Source organism: Rhinatrema bivittatum, chromosome 13, assembly GCF_901001135.1.
Source record: "Rhinatrema bivittatum chromosome 13, aRhiBiv1.1, whole genome shotgun sequence".
Taxonomy (NCBI): domain Eukaryota; kingdom Metazoa; phylum Chordata; class Amphibia; order Gymnophiona; family Rhinatrematidae; genus Rhinatrema; species Rhinatrema bivittatum.
The window spans coordinates 26,954,948-26,976,434 of NC_042627.1; the positions used below are offsets into that span (position 1 = coordinate 26,954,948).

General features: G+C 41.8%; 1 protein-coding gene across 1 annotated transcript; it reads right to left on the reverse strand.

Moving 5' to 3' along the window:
- Positions 1–44: 44 nt before the first annotated feature.
- Positions 45–14,611, reverse strand: LOC115075338 (F-box and leucine-rich protein 22-like). Its single transcript, XM_029575647.1, has 2 exons — positions 14,002–14,611; positions 45–1,085 (listed from the first exon to the last, which is right to left on the reverse strand). The coding sequence occupies exons 1-2, from the start codon at positions 14,334–14,336 to the stop codon at positions 740–742; spliced, it is 681 nt and encodes a 226-aa protein (XP_029431507.1). The 5' UTR covers positions 14,337–14,611; the 3' UTR covers positions 45–739.
- Between the last annotated feature and the right edge of the window lie 6,876 nt (positions 14,612–21,487).

A 21,487-nucleotide genomic window follows, 5' to 3' on the forward strand; every position in this document is an offset into this window, starting at 1 on the left:
CCAGGTGAGTCTGTTTTATATGAAATAAGAAACCTTGCTGCTAATCTAAACCTTAGAGGAGGAGGTCATGCAAGCCAGCCTTTATTTACCCACATAAGCTATTAACCAGTAATGCCTAAGTTTAAATTGGTGAGGCTGAAATAAATGAATGCTAAGATAGGCAAAAAGTGGACACTCGTGTTAGGAAATGCTAAGACAGAACTAAGCCAATCTCTAACTCCAAACCCAGGAAGAGAGGAAATCTGCATCCTGGGTATGGCAGTCTTATCTTTTATTATTGTTTTTAACTTCCGCAGACGTTCCTCATCTTCCATTATAGGGTTCCTCCAGAGTCATCCTGCCATTCAAGCTCTGGCATGCGTATCTGACTGTGCAGGCCATTCAGTAGTTTAGCACTTTGTATGCTCCAAATCCATGTGCTTCTCCACAGCTGCACATAACCACTGCTTAAGCCGTTGGTGGAATAGAGAATTTCCTCTGCTGGGAGTTCAGGAAAAGTAGAGGATAGGGATAAACATTTCCAAATTCAAGCCAGTAAAAAAAAAAAAAGTTAAAGCTGGATACTCTGGCTTCTTAGTTAAATACCACCAACCTGCCATAGCTGTTGTCTTTTAAAATGTTATGTTAAAATACTTCACAAACGTAAAGTATTTTTTAAACTGATTTGTTGGCAGGGAAATAAAAGTAAAAATGTCAGATGATGTGTGATAGTAAAATTGTAATAGAGCTGTTCCCCACTTTAGTATTGCAAAAGCTTTCTCAGTGTCCTTTCAGAAGTGAACTTTACGTCGGGTTTACTATCAGGAATCATGTCAGCACTTCGTTCTGCCTTTAGGTTTATGGAGGAGCATTTTTCTTTCACTTTTGTCAGCCCTTCTTGGCTTATGTTGCGACAGAAATCCACATGGAGAGTTCTTAAGGCACAGCCATGAGCAGTCACAGTGTCTAGAGTTCTATCAGTTATCCGGACACAGTTTTCGAGCTTGAGTGTGTGGAGTTTTTTGCAATTTGTAAGAATTAATGCAAGGAAATCATCTGTGACGTGACCACACCCTGATAGTGTCAGTGACTGTAGATTTGGGCACCTGAAAAATAAAGTTTTGTTTTATGTTCAGTTAAAACAGACAACTGGGCCTTTACATGATATACATCCTAAGAGCCATATGATATTTTTTAATTTTACTGAGGGTGACATGTTAAAACTATATTGGTCCATCACTATTTTGCCAATTCCATGGACATATTCATTACTAATGTTCTCCTACTGCCACTAGCCACAGCGAACCTATATTTGTTTCACTGTAGCACACCACTGATGTTGAAATGCTTTACCTAGGTGTACACTTTTACAAGAGAATTTTCAAAGATGCACTGGTAAAAATAAATAACATGCGTATAAAATACCATACACGCGAGTACATGCTATGTTAGAAACCTCAACATATACACTCAAATCAGGGTACACAAGTGCATTTCCAGGGAGGGACCAACATTTACGCATGTAAATTTGGCACTTGTGTATATTTACTCCTGCTCAGTACCTGGAGTAAGTGATCATTAATATCTTAAAATCCATTTCGCCCAGAGGGTCTGGGCGAAATGGAATGTCAGGCTGAAAAGCCAGGAGAGTCTTCATGAGCTGCAGATGGACTAGGTGAACTGGTAGACTAATTGGTAAAACTAGTTAATTCATTGCTGCACACATGTTAGAAAATCGTCCTAAAAATAGACTTACAGGGGGTAAATGCATCTAAATAACATATGTAAATCTACTTGTGTATTCCTTTAAAATCTGAAGTAAAAATACTTGGGTGTAGCATTTGCGCGCATTTATCTGGCTAAATAGCAGCAGGTGCTACTTAGCCGGATAAATTGGAACTTATCCAAATAAGTTCAAACTTGCCTAACTCGCATTTTTTACATATGCAGGCATATCTGTGCATATATCTACTTGTATTTTAGAACCTGTGCATATTGTTTTTGTGTAGGTTGTAAAATACTGTAGCAAATTTGCGTGCGCGTATATGGGCACCCACGAGCAGTTTTGAAAGTTATCTTCCCTAACTTTATACATTTCCATCAAGTTGCCAAAAAGGTAAAAAAAAAAAATACTACCAAAATAGTCAAGAAAAAAAATTGATATAATTTCACTCAAAACTGTGCAATTTAAGTGCAATACCAAATAGAGGAAAGAGGAAAAAAAAACTGCTATGTTTTTCTAAATTAGCTAAAAAGCTCAAGAAATAAGATTTTTGTTCATAAACTTCAAGAGATTGTAGAAAGAGGAAGACTAGCAACACTGTCTGGAAAATATGTACACCCTGGAGGAAAGGAGGAGCAGGGGTGATATGATACAGACTTTCACATACTTGAAAGGGTTTTAATGATCCAAAGACAACAACAAACCTTTTCCGTTGCAAAAAAAAATCAGCAGAACCAGGGGTCACGATTTAAAACTCCAGGGAGGAAGACTCAGAACCAATGTCAGGAAGTATTTTCTTCATGGAGAGGGTGGTGGATGCCTGGAACGCCCTTCCGGAGGAAGTGGTGAAGACCAAAACTGTGAAGGATTTCAAAGAGGCATGGGATAAACACTGTGGATCCATAAAGTCTAGAGGATGTGAATGAAGAGAAGAGGTATGGAGGTGGCTTGCGGGAATGACGGCTACTACCTGGAGATTAATTTCCTTATTCAATAAACATACGGTTAATGCGACTCCAACATTGCTCTATGCTTCAACGGCAAGAGGAAATGGGGGAAAAAGGATTTCCATCCACAAAAAAGCAGGGGAGTAGCTTGCTTGAATCGGTGGTTACTACCTCAAACCAAATTAGCCTGATACTTCACTTTCATTGATATCCAGCATAGTTCTCTGCTTCAATGGCAGGGGGGGACTGATGAAAAGATGATTTATATTTGGACAACAACCAACAAGGACCTAGTGCACAGGCTGGATAAACATGCGTGGGAGTAGATTGCTATGACGGCGGTTACTACCCCTAAACAATTAGCTAGATACTTCACTTAGATGCAGCTCCAGCACTGCTAATTACATCGATGGCAGGGTGGAAGGGTAATAGAACAAAAAGTAACTTACAAGGTACAAGAGAAAAAGATAAGTATGGGGAAAAATTTTTTTTTTTTAAGTGAAAGCTTGCTGGGCCGACTGGATGGACCGTTTGGTCTTCTTCTGCCATCATTTCTATGTTTCTATGTTTTATTTCTATGGAAAAGCTAAAAGAAACTGGGAACATAGACGGGAATGCACAGATGCAAATAGAAGAAAAAATAGCAAATATGGTAAAATGGGAGAGGGCAAGAATTTTTTTTTAAAGATATGTTAGTGATAAGTGAAGGGAAGGAGTATGTAGTGGCGGATGAGGAGAAAGTGAAATTGCTTTCAAATATTTCTGTTCAGTATTCACTATGGAAGGATCAGAAGCAGGATTGCATAAAACAAACACAAATGGGATTGGAAGTGAAGTAAACCTCAACTTATTTTTTTCAGAAAAATGTGTTCATGAGGAGCTACCAAAACTTAAAGTAGGTAGAGCTCTGGGGCCAAATGGGATACATCTAAGAGTTTTAAGGGAACAGAGGAGTTCTGGCAGCTCCACTGGCTGACATTCTCAGGAGTAGTTCCACAAAACTGATAACAGACACATGTGGTTCCTATTCACAAAGGGAGAAGTAAGGATAAGGCTGTGAATTACAGGCCAGTTAGTCTGACCTCTATAGTGAGCAGATTTATGGAATTGCTGCTAAAACAGCCTAGTGGAGTTTCTGGAATCCAGTGGATTACAAGATCCAAGGCAATGTGGTTTTACCAGAGATAGGTCTCATCAGATGAATCTGATTTCTTTGAATGGGAGAGCACTTGATATAGTGTACTTGGATTTCATTAAAACCATAAACAAACTGAACCCTAAAGTACTGAATGGGTTATAAATTGGTTGAAGGAGAGGTGACACAAAGAGTAGTGATGAATGGAGTTCAGTCTGAGGAGATGAACATTATTATTTTATTTTTTACATTTTTTATATTCCACTTTTTGGCATTTCGAAGTGTACATCAAACAGATTACATTCAGGTACTATAAGTGTTTCCCTATCCCCACAATCTAATTTTGCACCTGAGGCAACTGAGAGTAAAGTGACTTTATTTATTTATTTAAAGTTTTATATACCGACATTCATCAATGATATCACACTTGTCCAAGGTTACAAGGCGCAACAGTAGGATTTGAACCCTGGTTTCCCTGGGTTTGTAGCCCGCTGCTCTAACCACTCTGCTACTCCTCCACTCAAAGGGATTAGTCCTTTGCCTTTTTGCCAATGATACCAAAATGTAGAAACAGAAACATGATGGCAGAAAAAGACCATATGGCCCATCCAGTCTGTCCATCTGACCAATTAATTTAGCATTATAATTCTCATCACTTCCTTAGAGATCCCCTGTATTTATCCCATACCTTCTTGAATTCATATACTATTTTTGCCTCCACCACTTCCACTGGGAGGCTGTTCCACACATCCACCACCTTCTCTGTAAAGAAATATTCCTAAGATTACTCCTGAGTCTACCCTTTCAACTTCATCGCATCATCACATGACTCTCCCCTCATTCTAGAGCCTCCTTTCCGTTGAAAAAGGCTCACCTACTGTGCTGGAAACCTTAGAGATATTTGAATTTCTCTATCATATCTCACTTATCTTTCCGCTGGAGTATACATGTTTAGAGCTTTGTCCCCAAATGCTTTAGAATAAAGACCACTGACCACTTTAGTAGCCACCCTGTGGACCTGTTCTATCATGTTTTATATCCTTTTGAAGGAGCGATCTCCAGGATTGTACACAGTATGCCAAATGAGATCTCACCACGGACCTATACAGGATCAATATCGCCCTTTTTTGCTGACCACTCCTCTCCTTATGCAGCCAAGCATCTTTCTGATTTTGCTGTTGCTTTATCCACTTGTTTGACTACCTTAAGATCATCAGATGCAATCACCCCCAGATCCTACTCACTCTTTGTTTAGAAGAATTTCACCTTCAATACTGCATCTTTCCCTTGGGTTTTTGTATCCTAAGTGCATTATTCTGCATTTTTTTAGCATTACATCTTAGCTGCCAGACTTTAGACCATTCCTTCAAGCTTCGCTAGATCCCTACTCATGTTTCCACTCCTTCCTGGCTATCCGCCCTGTTACAGATCTTGGTGTCATCCGCAAAAAGACAAACCTTTCCCAACAAACCTTCCATTAAGTTGCTCCCAAATGTTGAAAAGAATCGGTCCAAGAACCAATCCCTGAGACACCACTAGTAACAGCCCTCTCCTCGGAGAAAACTCCATTTATTATTACCCTTTGTTGCCTTCACTCAGCCAGTTTCTAACCCAATCAGTCACTCTAGGATCCATACCAAAGGCACACAATTTATTTCGAAGTCTTCTGTGTGAAACTGTATCAAAGGCCTTGCTGAAATTCAAGTACACTACGTCTAGCACTCTCCGTGATCCAACTCTCTGGTCACCCAATCAAAGAAATTGATCAGATTTGTTTGACAAGATTTACCTCTGGTAAAACCATGCTGCCTCAGCTCTTGCAATCCACTGGATTCCAAAACTTGCACTATCCTCTGTATTAGAGTGATTCCATTAGTTTGCTCACCTCAGAGGTCAGACTAACTGCCTTGTAGTTTCCAGCTACCTCTTTACTTCTACTTTTTTTTTTTCTTTTTAAATAGGAACCACATCTGTCCTTATCTAGTTCTCTGGAACTACTCCAGACTCTAAAGCAGCATTGAAAGTCAGCCAGTGGAGCTGCCAGGACATCTCTAAGTTCCCTTAGAACCCTCAGATATATTCCATCCAGCCCCAACGCCATATCTACTTTGGTTAATTAGTTCCTAACAAACACGTTGTTCATAAAATTGAGATTTAACTCACTTCCAATCTTATTTGTGTTTGTTTTATGTGGTTCTGCTCCAGGCCCTTCCACAGTGAACACGGAAGAGAAACATTTAAACAATTTGCTTTTTTCTCATCAGACTGCATTGCCCTCCCTTCACCTGTCTCAGTGCCACTTTTTCACTTTCTTCTATCACTAACATACCTTAAAAAAAGAAGTCTTGTCCCCCGTTTTACCACATTTGCTATTTTTTCTTTATTTGAATTTTATTGTTCCCAGCTTCTCTTAATTCTTCCAGCTATTGTTGCCTGTCTTCCTCTTTTTGCGATCTCTTATAGTTTATGAATTCTAACTTTCTCTCCCTTACCTTTTCAGCTACCTGTTTAGAAAACCATAATGGCCATTTTTTCCTCTTCCCTTTATTTACATTCCTAACAAATAGATTATTATATCTTTTTAGTTTTGCCCACAGCCCTTGTACTTCCCCTAGATTTTCCCATCCATTTAACGACTCCATGCGGTGCTCCACCATTTTGAGAAAGTTGCAACTGGATAGACAGGAAGGTGTTGGAGAATGAGGAAGGATTTAGTGAAGCTCAAGGAATGGTCTAGGGTCTGGCAGCTAAGATATAATGCTAAAAAAGAGCTGTGCATTTAAGCTACAGAAATCCAAGGTAGAGGAACACTACAGGGGTTGAAATTCTTCTAAGCATGAAAGAAAAACAGCATTGGGAGGTGATCATATCTGTTGTTAAAATGGTCAAACAGGCAGATAAATCGATGGCAAAAGCCAGAAATATGCTTGGGTACATAGGGAGTGGAATGGTCAGCAGAAGAAATTAGGTGATATTGCCCCTGCATAAGTCTCTGGTGAGATTTCATTTGGAATATTGTATACAGTTCTGCATCTTCAAAATGATATAAACCAACTGGAGTTGTGCCAAAGGGCTACTAAATGGTCAGTGGTCTTCATTATAAAGCATATGGGGACAGACTTAAAGGCTTCGGGGTGATCCGGGAAACTATATACCACTGTGCCTGATTTCAGTGCCAGGCAAAATCATGGAAACTATTCTAAAATAACAAAAGCATAAAATATAGAGCTGGACACAGCCAGTATGGGTTTACCCAACCGACGTCTTACCTCACAAATCTGCTACACTTTTTTTTTTAAGGGATTAATAAACGTGGATAAAGGTGAGCCAGTAGATGATGTGTATTTGGATTTTGACAAGGCATTTGACAATTTACTCCATGAGAGGTTTCTAAGAAAATTAAAAAGTCATGGGATAGGAGGCGATGTCCTTTTGTGAATTGCAAACTGGCTAAAAGGCAGGAAACAGAATAGGATTAAATGGTCAGTTTTCTCAGTGGAGAGAGGTAAACAGTGGAGTGCCTTGGGAATCTATATCGGACTGGTACTTTTTAATAGATTTATATATGATTTGAAAAGGGGAATGACGAGTGAGGAGATCAAAGTTGCAGATGACACAATTATTCAGAGTAGTTAAATCACAAGCGGATAGTGATAAATTGCAGGAGGATCTTATGAGACTGGAAGATTGGGCGTACAAATGGCAGATGAAATTTAATGTGGACAAATGCAAGGTGATGCATTTAAGGAAAAATAAAACATGCTATAGTAACATAATATTAGGTTTCATATGAAGAGTTACCACCCAGGAAAAAGATCTAGATGATATAGTGGACCATACATTGAAATTGATTGTGCTGCAGTGCTTAAAAAAGCAAAAAAAGTTAGGAATTATTAGAAAAAGAATGGTGAATAAAATGGAGAATGTCGTAATGCCTCTGTATCGCTCCATGTTGTGACCGCACCTTGAGTAGTGTGTTCAATTTTGGTCATCGCATCTCAAATATATTGAACAGCTTTCCTCATAGGGGAACAGCTCCCCTATGAGGAAAGGCTAAAGAGGTTAGGGCTGTTCAGCTTGGAGAAGAGACAGCTGAGGGGGGGATATGATGGAGGTATATAAAATCATGGGGACTAGAATGAGTTAATATAAATTGATTGCTTTTTCAGATAATAGGAGGACTAGGGGGTAGCTCATGCAGTTAGCAAGTAGCACATTTAAAACAAATCAGAGAAAATTCTTTTTCACTCAACGCTTAAAATTAAGCTTTGGAATTCGGTGCCAGAAATGTGGCTAAAGCAGTTAGCTTATCTGGGTTTAAAAAAGGTTTGGACACGTTCCTGGAGGAGAAATCCATAAACTGTTATTAGTCAAGTTGATTTAGGAAATAGCCACTGTTTAAATAGATCCCATGCTATAATTCTGGTAATAATGTTTAGGTACTTGCCAGGTCCATGTATCCTTAATTGGCCACTGTTGGAAACAGGTTGCTGGGCTTGATAGACCCTTGGTCTGACCCAGTATGGCATGTTCTTATGTTCTTAACTAAATATGCATACCTTAATGGTAAGGCGGGATAAGGAAGATATGATAGAGACAGAGAAATACCTCCAGGGTTTCCATGCAGAGGAGGCAGGCATCTTTCAAAGGAAAGAAGGCTCTAGAACAAGGGGGGGGGGGGTCATAGGATGAGGGTGAAAGGAGGTATACTCTGGAGTAATTGAAGGTAGTATTCTTTACAGAGAATGAAATGGATGTATGGAACAGCATACCCAAAGCGGTGGTGGAAACAAGGTCAGTATCTGAATTCAAGAAAGCATGAGATAAATAGTGAGGGGAGTGGTAGGGATTGTAAAGCTGAATAATAGTTGATGTGGCTGGGCAGACTAAATAGGCTGTAATGGTCTTTTTCTGCCATCATGTTTCTATGAGAAGTGCCAATGTGGAAACTGTTAATGAAAGAAAGATGTACGAGTCAATTATCCATGAAGCTGCAGAATGTGGTAAGCATTTCATTAGGTCAGTTTATGAAACATAGGATACTTCCAGAACATCAACAGTAGCTGTTGGTGCCAGGAGCTCTAGCTTCTCAGGACTCCATGAGGATGTGCATGAGAAACTTGCTGGTGCCCTATACACCAGAGAAGCTCTCTGGCGAACAAGGGAAGGAAACAATGGATCATTGTGGTATGCTGCTTACCCTTCCAGTAGCGGATTGACGGAACCACCATCAACGTCTACAAAACCCCAGCCTCAATACGACAGGAGCCTGTACTTTTACTTAAGGGATACCAACCGTATCCTGTTCAACAATCCTGTCCGCAGCAGCAGGCAAGGTTGTGTGTCAAAGAAAGGTCACAACCCCTATCAAACCCAAATTTTGACTACTTTAGCAACCAGGTTTCCTTGGTGGACTTGGGTATCCTTTCAGGGGGAGGAAGGCTCCAGCATTTCATTTTGTGATGGTCACTGATAACAACCAGTAGTTGGGGATTATACAGCAGTAGGTACAGATTAGATCAGAGATTGCTTTTGCAGAGGAGCAATCTGTAAAGTGCTCTGCATTTAAATTGCTGCAGCAAGAGCTATCAGCCCTCCTCTTAGCAGTGTTTCCCAACTCTCTCCTTAAGGCAGGGGTGACTCAAGGCAACTTGCTGCCTGAGGCGAGGAAGGAGAGGGTGCCCCAACACCCAAAAGACATTCACTCACAAAACGTCACATGGGGGGGAGAAAGAGTAATGAAGTCAGACACCCTCCTCCCTCAGATTGACATGGATTAGCAGTGGTCGACACACTTCTCTCCCCATTCCCCTCCAGCACTAGCCTTAGAAATACAGCAGTGTGTGTGTATCTCAGAATAAAGACATTTCCCTGGATCACACATCAGCATCAGAATTGAGCCAAAAAATCTCCAACTCCAATTTCAAATTTTTATGTAAGTAACCAAGAAGAAAAGCATATCCCTTGGCCTTCCATTAACTGATTCGGGCAACCTGGCTCTAAGCTGTTACAAGAAAACCCCCAAAGGGCTCTATATGTAATAAAGAAAGTACTAGCCACCCAGCAAATCTATTTGTAAAAGTTTTGATAGCATTGCATCAACAATTTTAGAAAACAGAATCAAGATCTTACTCAGATGATATTTAACACCTCATAAATTACACAAAATATATCCATAGGTATCAGTTGGAGATGAATAGAGAGACCAAAAAGCATAAAATATACAGACAGAAACTAAACTGGAAACCACAAGCCAGATGATACATGCATTGCAACATTATCATTCTTCATAAAACATCAAATAAAATCAAGAAATATAAATCATGAATACTAGTAATACCAAACTAATAAAATAAAAACATTTTGAAACATCTGACTAGAACATCCAATAATTAAAAAGTGTTAAATTTCTCAAGATACCAATAAAATATTTCAAAACAGCAGAAACATCAAATAACACCCAATTTGTTTTAATAAGGATTTTTAAAAAATGTCTCCATACTTAGGATCGTTTGCTTTCCAGTCTCCCTGAGGTAGTCATGGATTGGGGGAGAGGGGATGCCCAAACTTTATCCTCTCTCAGGATGTGTTCATTCTTTTTCACACCCCCTTTCCCATACACATGCCATAGTCTCACATACACTCCTTCTCCCTCATGCACATACTCACATAAGAACATAAGAAAATGCCATACTGGATCAGACCAAGGGTCCATCAAGTCCAGCATCCTGTGTCCAACAGTGGCTAATCCAGGCCATAAGAACCTGGCAAGTACCCAAAAACTAAGTCTATTCCATGTTACCATTGCTAAGGGCAGTGGCTATTCTCTAAGTGAACTTAATAGCAGGTAATGGACTTCTCCTCCAAGAACTTATCCAATCCTTTTTTAAACACAGCTTTACTAACTGCACTAACCACATCCTCTGGCAACAAATTCCAGAGTTTAATTGTGCGTTGAGTAAAAAAGAACTTTCTCCGATGAGTTTTAAATGTGCCCCATGCTAACTTCATGGAGTGCCCCTAGTCTTTCTACTATCCGAAAGAGTAAATAACTGATTCACATCTACCCGTTCTAGACCTCTCATGATTTTAAACACATTGGGGCGGATTTTAAAAGCGCGAATAGGCCTACTTTTGTTTGCGCTCCAGGCGCTCTGCGCGCGCCGGTAGGCCTATGTAAAATAGGCTTACCGGCGCGCAGGGCCCTGCTCGCCTAAATCCCCCGGTTTTGGGCGGATTTAGGTGAGCAGGGCTCTGAAAATCCGCCCCATTGTGTGTGTTTATGTACATGTTTGTGACACATAGGTGCTCACATTCATTCTGTCACATGAGTGTGCACACACAGGCTCTCGCACATGCACAGAGGCTCTCACTCTCAGGCCTTTCCATTTCTTTGGGCCATGTGGGGATTGGATCTGTCACAGAATCGCTGGGCCTGTCATGCTGCAGCAGGATAGATAATGTCGATGGTGCACAAGAATGAAAACATTTGAAATTAGGATGATCACATTTTTTGTAACAAACATAAAAGGACTTAAGGGAGGCCCTTGGCTCGCTCACCCATCAAACATAGACCTTTGAAGTGCAACGTGTAACTGTCTCACCTCTGCCACTTTAGTAGTTCTAGACCCCAGCGATATGGTCATTCATAGCATCATGTTAGGGTGACACCACAAAACAAGATGGTGCTTTGTCTGGTTTGCTTACAGACAGCACCCCTGCACTGAAATTCTTAGTGATTTTTAGAAACATTTCCTGACCCTTTCTATTTCCTTCTTACCGTATATAGCATTACATTAAGAGGCCAATATAATTAGAAGCACACACTTTAATCTAACGTTGTGTGCACATTTTTGTGTGCATATTTTACTGCCAATGCAGAAAGGAATTCTCTGCACAAAAAAATGTGTACACAACAATGTGCGTTTAAGTTGCACCCTTGCATTTAAATTCCACACCATTACTCCCAACTGCTTACCTTGTGTTTTCTTAGCGCTGGAACCTTAGGGGTAGATTTTAAAAGGTACGTGGGTGTGTCCGGTTCCCTAATTAAGGAGCGGACTGGGAGGGAAACTCCCTCCCCCCTCCCCCCTCCCCCCTCCCCCCCTGCCTAACCTTCCTTCCCTTTCCCCTCTCCACCCCGTCCCCTACCTAACAAAGAACTTTTTTTTTTTTTGTTTACTTCTGCTGGCTGGCCGCCGGCGCTTGCTTCCCCGGAACAGCTGCTAATGGCTGCAGTCCTGGCTGGCCTCAGGCCCAGCACTTGTGCGCGTATTGGCAGTTACGCCCGCACAGAGCCCAGCCGTGCACGTAAGTGCTGATATTTGCGTGCACGGCCGTTTTTAAATTCGGCCATTAACTCCTAGTCTGAGGTGGAATAAAGTTACCAGGGCTAATATTAGTCTACTGCCAGAAGCTGAAGTTCTGGTGCTAGGTCCTGTAGTCAGTGTTTCATGCATAGAAAGCATGTTTTCCATGCATATAATATGATTTATGTGCAAAAAAATGCTTTCTAAGCAAAAGTATTTTTTGTGTGATTTACAGTATTTGCTATGGGGCCAGGAAGCCAAAGTGACTGCATTGCCTACCATCACACCAAGAGCTTCATGGGCTATACCTGACACCGCCCCCCCCCCCCCCCCCCAATGCAGAACTGAATCACTGATGGGAATCTGGCACAGCAAGAGCACGTCAGGATGTCATGGGCTGAGTCTAGGCAGTGTTAACAGATGTCGTGTCTATCCATGATGGACATACGATGCTTATACACGCAGGCCTTGTCCCTCTTCTTAGACCTATACGTTTTAATATTGAAATCTATTTACTTGTTTTTGTTTTTTTTATCAGCAACAGGTCTTAACAGGCCTTTCTGGGAGTGACTGCTGAGGCAGTGACATGAAAAAAAAAGTTACTTAAAAAAAAACATGAGAGGGACTCAGTGCATGTGCTAGCTCAGATGCAGAAAGACTGAGGGGCTCATGAGGCAGCAGCCATGCGTGGGAGCTCCTGCACGTGCTCAGAACTATTTCTGAGAGCTGGAAGTGCATTGGCAGCACTGGCTGTTGTCACCCACTAGTTATAGCTGATTTAATCCTGCTTGTCAAAGAGGATGTAATGAGCATCCTCTTCCACTAGGCTATATTTTTATGAATGGCATATACTGCTGAGACACACGTGAGCCTGCATAATACAGCACTAAGCGGTAGCTATATACAAACCCTGCAGAAGCAGGCATTTATATATAAACATAGGGCAGGATCATTAGGTTTATAAATCTACATTCAAATAAAGTTCTGTAGTAGATGTAGGAGGGTGGAAGCTGTCCCAGTTATGTACATATTTAGGTACAAACACTGTACCTTGAAAATGGTGCTACATTATAGTACATTAACTCCACAAAAACTGTAATAATTTGTCATTTATGCATTGCAGATATAGAAATTAGCACAATTCCTGTTGCAGATTAAAGCCACTATGACAAGGTAACAGATTCATCTAGTCTGTACTAACACTGACTGATGCCCATCTCCATTATGGCATACAGATCAATTTATTCTGAGAGTCCCCTCTGCTACTACCCAAGCAAGGCTCAGAAAAAGTTGAACTGATCCTGTTTTGTTTTTTTTTACTGCACAAACTTGTATTTGTACAGAGAGACTGTGGTCCTGCAATTTATAGAGGAAGGGTCTGTCTTCCAGTGGAGCTTTATTTAGACGGCTATATATGGCCCAGTACAATGTGTGCAATATCACTGTTTTTAGACATTTATACAACACCATGACATTGAGGGTGGGCTGCCTATGCATTTCTAAAATTTTATTTAGCTGAAACCACATCTTAATATTAGCAAGGTAGAGCACATGAGGAAATATGTCAGTTTGGCATGAGTGGGTATTTTACAGCAAGTAATACCAAGCACAAATAGTTACGTTTATCTCAGAAATAATGAGACTGATAAAAGCCAAAAAACATTAAGAAGCTAGTCATAAATATAAATCTAAAACATTGATTTGAGATAAATGATTTTTAAAAATGAGATTGCATAGTAAAAGACATTTAGTATTCACTAATCTGTTGCTAAACTTGTCATTCCAAGATGCCAGTTTTGAATAATAAGTTTTAGAAGGCATGTTAATGGCACATTGAATTACAAGAATCCCAAAGCAATACCAAGTTACCAACAACTGTGCCTACATTCCAGCAGACCCACAACATACCTGTTGCAAACTTGCACTAAGAAATCATTCACAGCATTTTCATGCTTGCTACAGATGTTTTTCTGGAATGCATTTTTCATCCAATCCTCAATATTGCACACCTTGACTCTGCTGGAATGCCAGCAAATAGCTAAGCATTTTAAGGCTGGTCCCAGGAGAAAATTCTGCTTTCTCAGCTCTGTTGGCGAATTAAAGTTTAGCAAAGGCCACAGCACAGGATCCAGGAAAACTTCCTGCAAGCTATGACAAGTCTGTGCTAAATTCTTTCGACTGTCCTTGTCCAGAAAAGAAAACAAATGCAAGAGACATTCTCGGTTCAGCTCTGTTATGTGCATTGTTAACAAAGAGCAGGTAGGGTACACGATGGCATTACAAACGCAGCAGAGACCGGCTCTTGCCCTGCCTCACTCGCAGTACTCACTGGCTGGACATATATGGTTGAAGAATGGTGTGCATCTTACAACAACTGGTGCAGCAGTTAAAAATGGAAAACAGCATCCAGCCCTGCCAACCCTCCTCCCACTTTTCCTCAGTTTAATGGCCAAGGGGGATAAAATGATTTGGAGAAACGAAGCAACTTATCTCTACTCAACTAAGCCCTTTTCTGGAAATATTTTGTTAGTGACGTATCTTGTAAAGAACCAGGTTGTCTTTGTTTTTTTTTTATTGGATAGATCTACTAGGCTCAAAGTAATCTGGAAAGCAAGCCACTTTCAAAACCTGAGGACATAAGAGTTTAGAAATACACTTAAGGTGGCTACTATTTAGAGTATGGGCCAGGTATTGGGGAGTTATTCACAGGAAAAGCTTTAATTCCACGCTTAGGCTACTGTGCATAATATTTGAATCGAAGATGATCCCCATACTGCAAGAACCAGGAGAGAACATTTTATTACAACATTTAAAGGTGAATTTCCTAAGCACTATGCACGCAAAAGGTGGGGAAAAAAAAGTGCATGAAGGTGCTTATTTGCACTAGAGTGATTTTAGAAACATCATACATGTGTGTGCATGAATATCTTTGATGATATAAAAAAGGGGCAGGACAGGGCCAACAAGTATTGGGTAAGTTGTGATTTTATATCCTGTAAATGCAGCCTGGGTATGGCTCTTCCCTGCACATATTCTATTTGTTAGGTGCGAGTCTGCATAAAACAATTTATAGCCCACTATGGAGTGCGTGAGACGTCTGGGTAAACGGGGGTGAATAAAGGCTAAAGAACCAGGGGCACCTTGATGACCTACAGCTAGACTGGGCAAACTGGTGGCTGAACTAGTTAAACTGGTCATTTCCTTTACCCACACGTTATAAAATTCTCTCACTTGCATGTAAAAGCTGACAATACCTAAGGAAAATGCACAATTAGCAGATGGTCATGTAAATGCTTAAAATTAGGAGCGCATGCATGCACTATGCATACTTTATAACAACAAGTGTGCACACACTTGCGTGGACGATATAAGATTCCTGGGTAGGTGGCTGCACATATGGGTACGTAGGCACTTATTTAAAATTACCATCCCTATTTTTCTTTACATATTTTTCTTTTTTGCCCTATCTAAATTAGCTCAGGACAAAATGTTTGGTACATACAATTCCATGCACCTTTGGCTCTAGCCTTTGAGTGGCTGGAAGGACATTATTTTTGAGTCGTGTGTCTTCGGCCCCAGGAGCCACGAAGTCTTCTAGGGCCAGGCCTGAGCAGGACACTTCCAACTCCCAGTCGCCAACTGTGCCCCATTCAGATCTGGCACGTGAAGACTTACTGCTGCCATGTGGTCAGACACTCAACGTGAAGACATCCTCCTGCCCACTCAAACCTACCACTTGCACCTCCCAATCTAAGAGGAGGAGTTGTGGCCTTAGAAAAAGTCCACAGAGAATTCTCAGCTTCTGGTTGGGTCAATATAGTAGCTTGCATTGTATCCTAGAAGATCAGATTCATTCATAGTTTTGAATTTCTGTTGTAGGGGTAAATACTAAAATAATCAAGACATTAAAAGACAGCGCACGCACACTTTTGTTTGCATCAGGCACGAACAAAAGTACGCTGGATTTCATAAGGTACGCGTGTAGCCACGCATATATTATAAAATCCGGGGTCGGCACGCGCAAGGGGGTGCACATTTGTGCAACTTGCGCACGGCCCATTCCCCTCCGAGGCCGCTCCAAAATCTGAGCAGCCTCGGAGGGCACTTTCCTTCCGCCTCCCCCCACCTTCCCCTCCCTAACCCACCCCCCCCCCCCACCTCAGTTTCACAAGTTACGCCTGCTCGAAGCAGGCATAACTGTGCGCGCTGGGCCGGCTGCCGCGCGCCATGTTCCGTTCCGTTCCGGTCCGGGGGCTGGTCCAGAGGCCACGGCCACACCCCCAGAATGCCCCAGGCCAAAACCACGCCCACAGCACCGCCCCTGGATGACGCAGCGACCGCACATCCCCCGACATGCCCCCGGATGACGCGCCAATCGCGTCACACACCCCCAACACGCCCACCCCAAGAAAGCCCCGGGACTTAAGCGCGTCCTGGGGCTTTGCGCGCGCCGGAAGCCTATGCAATATAGGCTCTGCGCGCGCAGGGCCGTTTTAGAAGGGTTACGCACGTACCTTATGCACATAATCCTTTTAAAATCCGGCCCAAAGCATCTTGATGTCACTAGAGGAAAGCTGCTGAAGCAGCACACGACAAATACTGGCAGCAGCTCTGTCCCTTCCCTCTCATCATACATAACACCCCCCCCCCTCACACACCCTCTCTACTCGTTAACTACTTTGTGAAATAAAGCAGCAGCTTTTATTTAGTAACATTGACATTCAAATGAAGGTGTTAAATCGGTGCTAAGCTAGGCCCTCTCAGAGCCACTGTGGGACTAACTAGGCCATCACCTCCTCTACTAACCAAGCTGCTGCCAGGACAGGTCAACTGCCCTCTTTCAGCACAGCTGCATCCTGTAGTCTACCAGAGTCCCACATGTGGCCAGGCATCTGGGACGCATGGCATCCCCCCAACTTCTACTCTCTCCCCACATTTAACAGCAATAGTGCAGCAGAACTTTGTCCTCTCACCCTGAAAGGGAGGAGCTCCTGGTAATGGCAAATAACCACCAAAATCCACCATTCCTGGGGCTAGGGTATCTGAACTAGCTCCAACCCCCTTTCCCCAAAGCTGCAATATGATTCCCAATCCATTGCTTACAGGGCAAGTATGAAAGTTGTGCAGCAAAGGAGGAGACAGAGAAAAAAAAAGTGACTTCTTGGCCTGCTCACTAGCCCAGCATTCCTCCAGGGGCCCTAGCGCTGCTGGGAACTGAGCACCATGGGCTTGAGTTTTACAGCACTGGCGGGATGGCGGAGATGGAGCTATTTTATCGCTGGCTCCCATACGTCACCTTAACATTTATAACATACAATTTAGATTTAGCTATCAATCGGAGGAAATAGCTCTGGAAACCCAAATGTTTCTTTTCCATGAGCTACCAGAAAAACAGCAAAAGCAGGTTGAATATTTGAGTTTTTCATTAGGCAGAGAGCCCTATGATTTTCCTGCCAGAATTTTTTTTTTTTGTCCTGGGAACCCTACCACCAGTTGGGTTTTTAGGATATACACAATGAATACGCATGAAATTAGTTTGCATATCATGAATATGCAGTATATGCTAAATTCTCATGCATATTCATTATGGAGATCCTGAAAACCTTGTAAGTCGTACCTCAACTTCTCTTGTTCTTTTCAAGGGATCAAAACATCAATACCAAAATCCACTCTGCAATATTTATACAAGTGATTTATTGACCTTCATAACATCCCACCATCTCTTCGGGAATCTCTGCTCTGTGTTAAGCCACTACTGGGATCATCTTTAATCATAGGTCATGAATTGACTTGTATTTAAATTAATTTTTGGTTTTGTTTTTGCTGATTTTCACACATTTTTTCACATTTTCCTTTTAAATTAAAAATGGAATGCAAAATCATTTTAAGTGAATAATTAAAAAATACTTCCCTTCCAGGGATAGCGGAGTACAGTTCATGGAGGGTGCTACCCTTCCAATGACAACAGAGTACAGTTCGACGTGTCCACGTTTCGCATCCAAAGCTGCCTCAGGAACTCCTCTGACTGGGTATTGCTTCGGTTGCTTCTCGCATCTCCCGCACGCGACGACACAATGTATACGTTCACGAGTGTAAACTAAAGTGTAACTGAAGCAATACCCAGTCAGAGGAGTTCCTGAGGCAGCTTTGGATGCGAAACGTGGACACGTCGAACTGTACTTTGTCATCATTGGAAGGGTAGCACCCTCCATGAACTGTACTCCGCTAACCCTGGAAGGGAAGTATTTTTAATTATTCACTTTAAAAATGGAATGCAAAATAATTTATTTAAAAGGAAAATGTGAAAAAAAATCAGCAAAACACAAAACCAAAAATTAATTTGAATACAAGTGAATTCATGACCTATGATTAAAGATGATCCCAGTAGCGGCTTACACAGAGCAGAGATGCCCAAAGAGACCGCAGGATGTTATGAAGGTCAATAAATCACTTGTATAAATATTGCAGAGTGGCTTTTGGTACCCCGTTTTGATCTCTTGAAAAGAATAAGAGAAGTTGAGGTACGACTTACAATATTCTAGTGATTTTGTTGATTCGAAAAAAGCAAGGAGTGATTTTACAATTTATATCCTGAAAACCTGACAGGCCATGGAGGCCCAGGACAGTTTGGGAAGCCCTGAATTTGAGTAAAACAATCCTATAAAAGCTGAAGTAATCCTTAAAAAAAAAAAAAAAAAAAAAGTGTTTCTGTGTTACAGAGGTGTAGGCCCCATTTCTCCAATCACATCTTTAAGGATACACTAATGGGCCATCCAGCCCAGCATCGGGCTCAGAAAGTGGCCAGGTCAGGACCCTTGAAAGTACCAGGAAGAGCCTAATAGGAAAGATGGTTCCATGGTGCTCACTTCCAGAAGAAGAGGAGGCGACACTCAAGTTTATTTAGTTAATAATTGTTAATGGAAAGCTTGTCCAAGCCTTTAAGCTCAGTATATTACTCAACTTGATCACAAGCTCTGGCAATAAAAAAAATGCACAGCTTTTTGCCCTTCACAACCGGTGGCAGAAACAAAAAAGCGACCGTACAACTGAAGCTATAGAGAGGCTGTGCGCCGTGTGGCTCTCCTTTCACGTTGGCCAGCATCCTACCCTAACGTACGTGGAAGCAGGCTCCTCTTTGTCCTGGCTTTTTGGGCCCTGTGACAGTGGCCTAAGCCAGGTCTGGGTGAGAGGACGAAGAAATTCCATCAAAATAAATGCTCAGGTTTCTAGTTTGATTTGAATGGTTTCTAAATTTGTCCTTTTGATCCCAAAAGGGAGTCATGTTGTCCAATAAAGATGCAATAGATACATTTGCATATAGCAGGTATCCAAAGTATGCAAATATATCTTATGCCTAATTCATCCTGAAAACCAGACTGACTAGGGGAGGGGGTTACTAGTTTAGTTTTGGAAATCAGTAATTATCTTTTCTCGTGCTTTGTACTTCTCTTAATCTTTCCTATCCCATATTTCTAGCCAGCTCCTCTTATTCCTTTTTTCATCCAATGCTGGTTATGTAATTGTAACCACCTCATCAGGGAGAAGGTACAAGCCAGGTCATATAGGAAATACACAAACTCAATATTAAACACTTGTACTCTGCAGTAGAAATGCACTCAAACCTAAGTCAACATATGAAAGACAATAGTTTTAGAACTACTGCACAGATTTACAGTATCTGCCTTCCCTGCATTGACCACAACAGATTTTGCTGTTAAAAAATGACACTCATCCCAAATTAAATTAGAAAATATAAAATTCTAAGTAAAAACGAAAACACCAATGTCTAAAGCAAACCTTTTGAGCTGCAGCCCCCCATTCCTTTCATTCAATTGGTTGAGGTAGTCGCAGATGGGTTACTATATTAATATATGCACATGTGAAAAATAAGTCACCAGGCAGCCACACTGCCAAGCAACCAGTGGCTCCAAGCCCCCATTTTGCTTCTCTTCAAATTGCCGAAAGGAGTAAGCTTATACACCTACAAAAGCACAGAGAGACAGCCCCCCCCCCCCCCCCCCACACACCCACACACTCAGACCAGACAGAGAGACATGACGCCATGCCCAGAGAAATCTGTGGGAGTGCAGTTGTGTGCTCTGTCTTAACAGGAGCAAGCAAAGAAAAAGAGGCAATCCAGCTCTTGTTTAACATTTTACTCTGCTATGTCTGCGGCTTCAGTCCCTTCCACCCACCCAGGGGTCTAGCTTTCTTCAATAGCTATAATAAATCATATTATTAATCTAAATTAGATTCAAGTAATTAAGATTTTCCATTTAGAACACCACCCTCAGGTTCTGAAGTGATTGCAAGCTTCTTCTTATTCCCCATGGCTGCAAAATATCTCTATTCCTGATGCTAACCCTCCTTAATCTTATTCCCTGCTGAAAAACACAACTACCAACAAGCTCACCCTCCTCTCTCACACAACTGCACTGCCCACTGCTCTTGCACTTCAAGGTTTTCTTCCCCTCATCTTACCATTTCCATCATCCCTGCCACAATCTCATCATTGTCACCTCTGCCTATCTTCTCCTGCTCCTCCTTTTACTTTCATCTGCGGATATCAATCCCAATCCTGACCCTTCAAGGCAATTTTCACTCCGCCACCCCATATCAAGCCATAACTCATCCAATCTTATCACTGTTCCCCTTCTCCCTCCCTCTCTCATGCTCCCTATGGAATGCAAACTCTCTCCAAAAAGCTTGCCTTTATTCATGACCTTTTTACCTCTCGTTCTCTTCATCTTCTTGCCTTAACGGAGACCTGACTGTCCCATGAGGACACTGTGTCAGTTGCTATCTTCCCCCCCCCCCCCCCCCCGCCTCACCCACTAGGCCATTGTGGTGATATTGCACTGCTGCTCTCCCTCACCTGCAGATTACAACCCCTTCTCCCACTCTTTTTCTTCCTTTGAAGCCCATTCCATCCACCTATTCACTTACTACCTCTTCAGGTAGCTGTCATCTGTCAACTCCCTGATAAGTCTTGCTCCTCCTTCTCTCCAACTTGGATTCCTGGTTTTCATTCTTCATTGACCTATCTTCCTCTTCCCTTATCCTTGGTGACTTTAACCTCCATGTTGGTGACCACTCTCTTATGCACTTTCTTTAACCTCTTCACTTGATCTCAGACTCTGCTCTACCAACTTTACTCACCACTGCCTTGACCTAATCTTTGCTTCCAACTGCTGTCCTCCCAAACTTCGCCACCTCAGTTCTTTCAATCTCAGACCATCACCTGATAAACATATATAGAAATGACGGCTGAAGAAGACCAAACGGCCCATCCAGTCTGCCCAGCAAGCTTTCACATTAAACCACCCTCCTCCAGACTCATCCAGTCACCACTTACACCTTTAGGAATCCAAGCTGTTGACCCTTGCATCTTTTC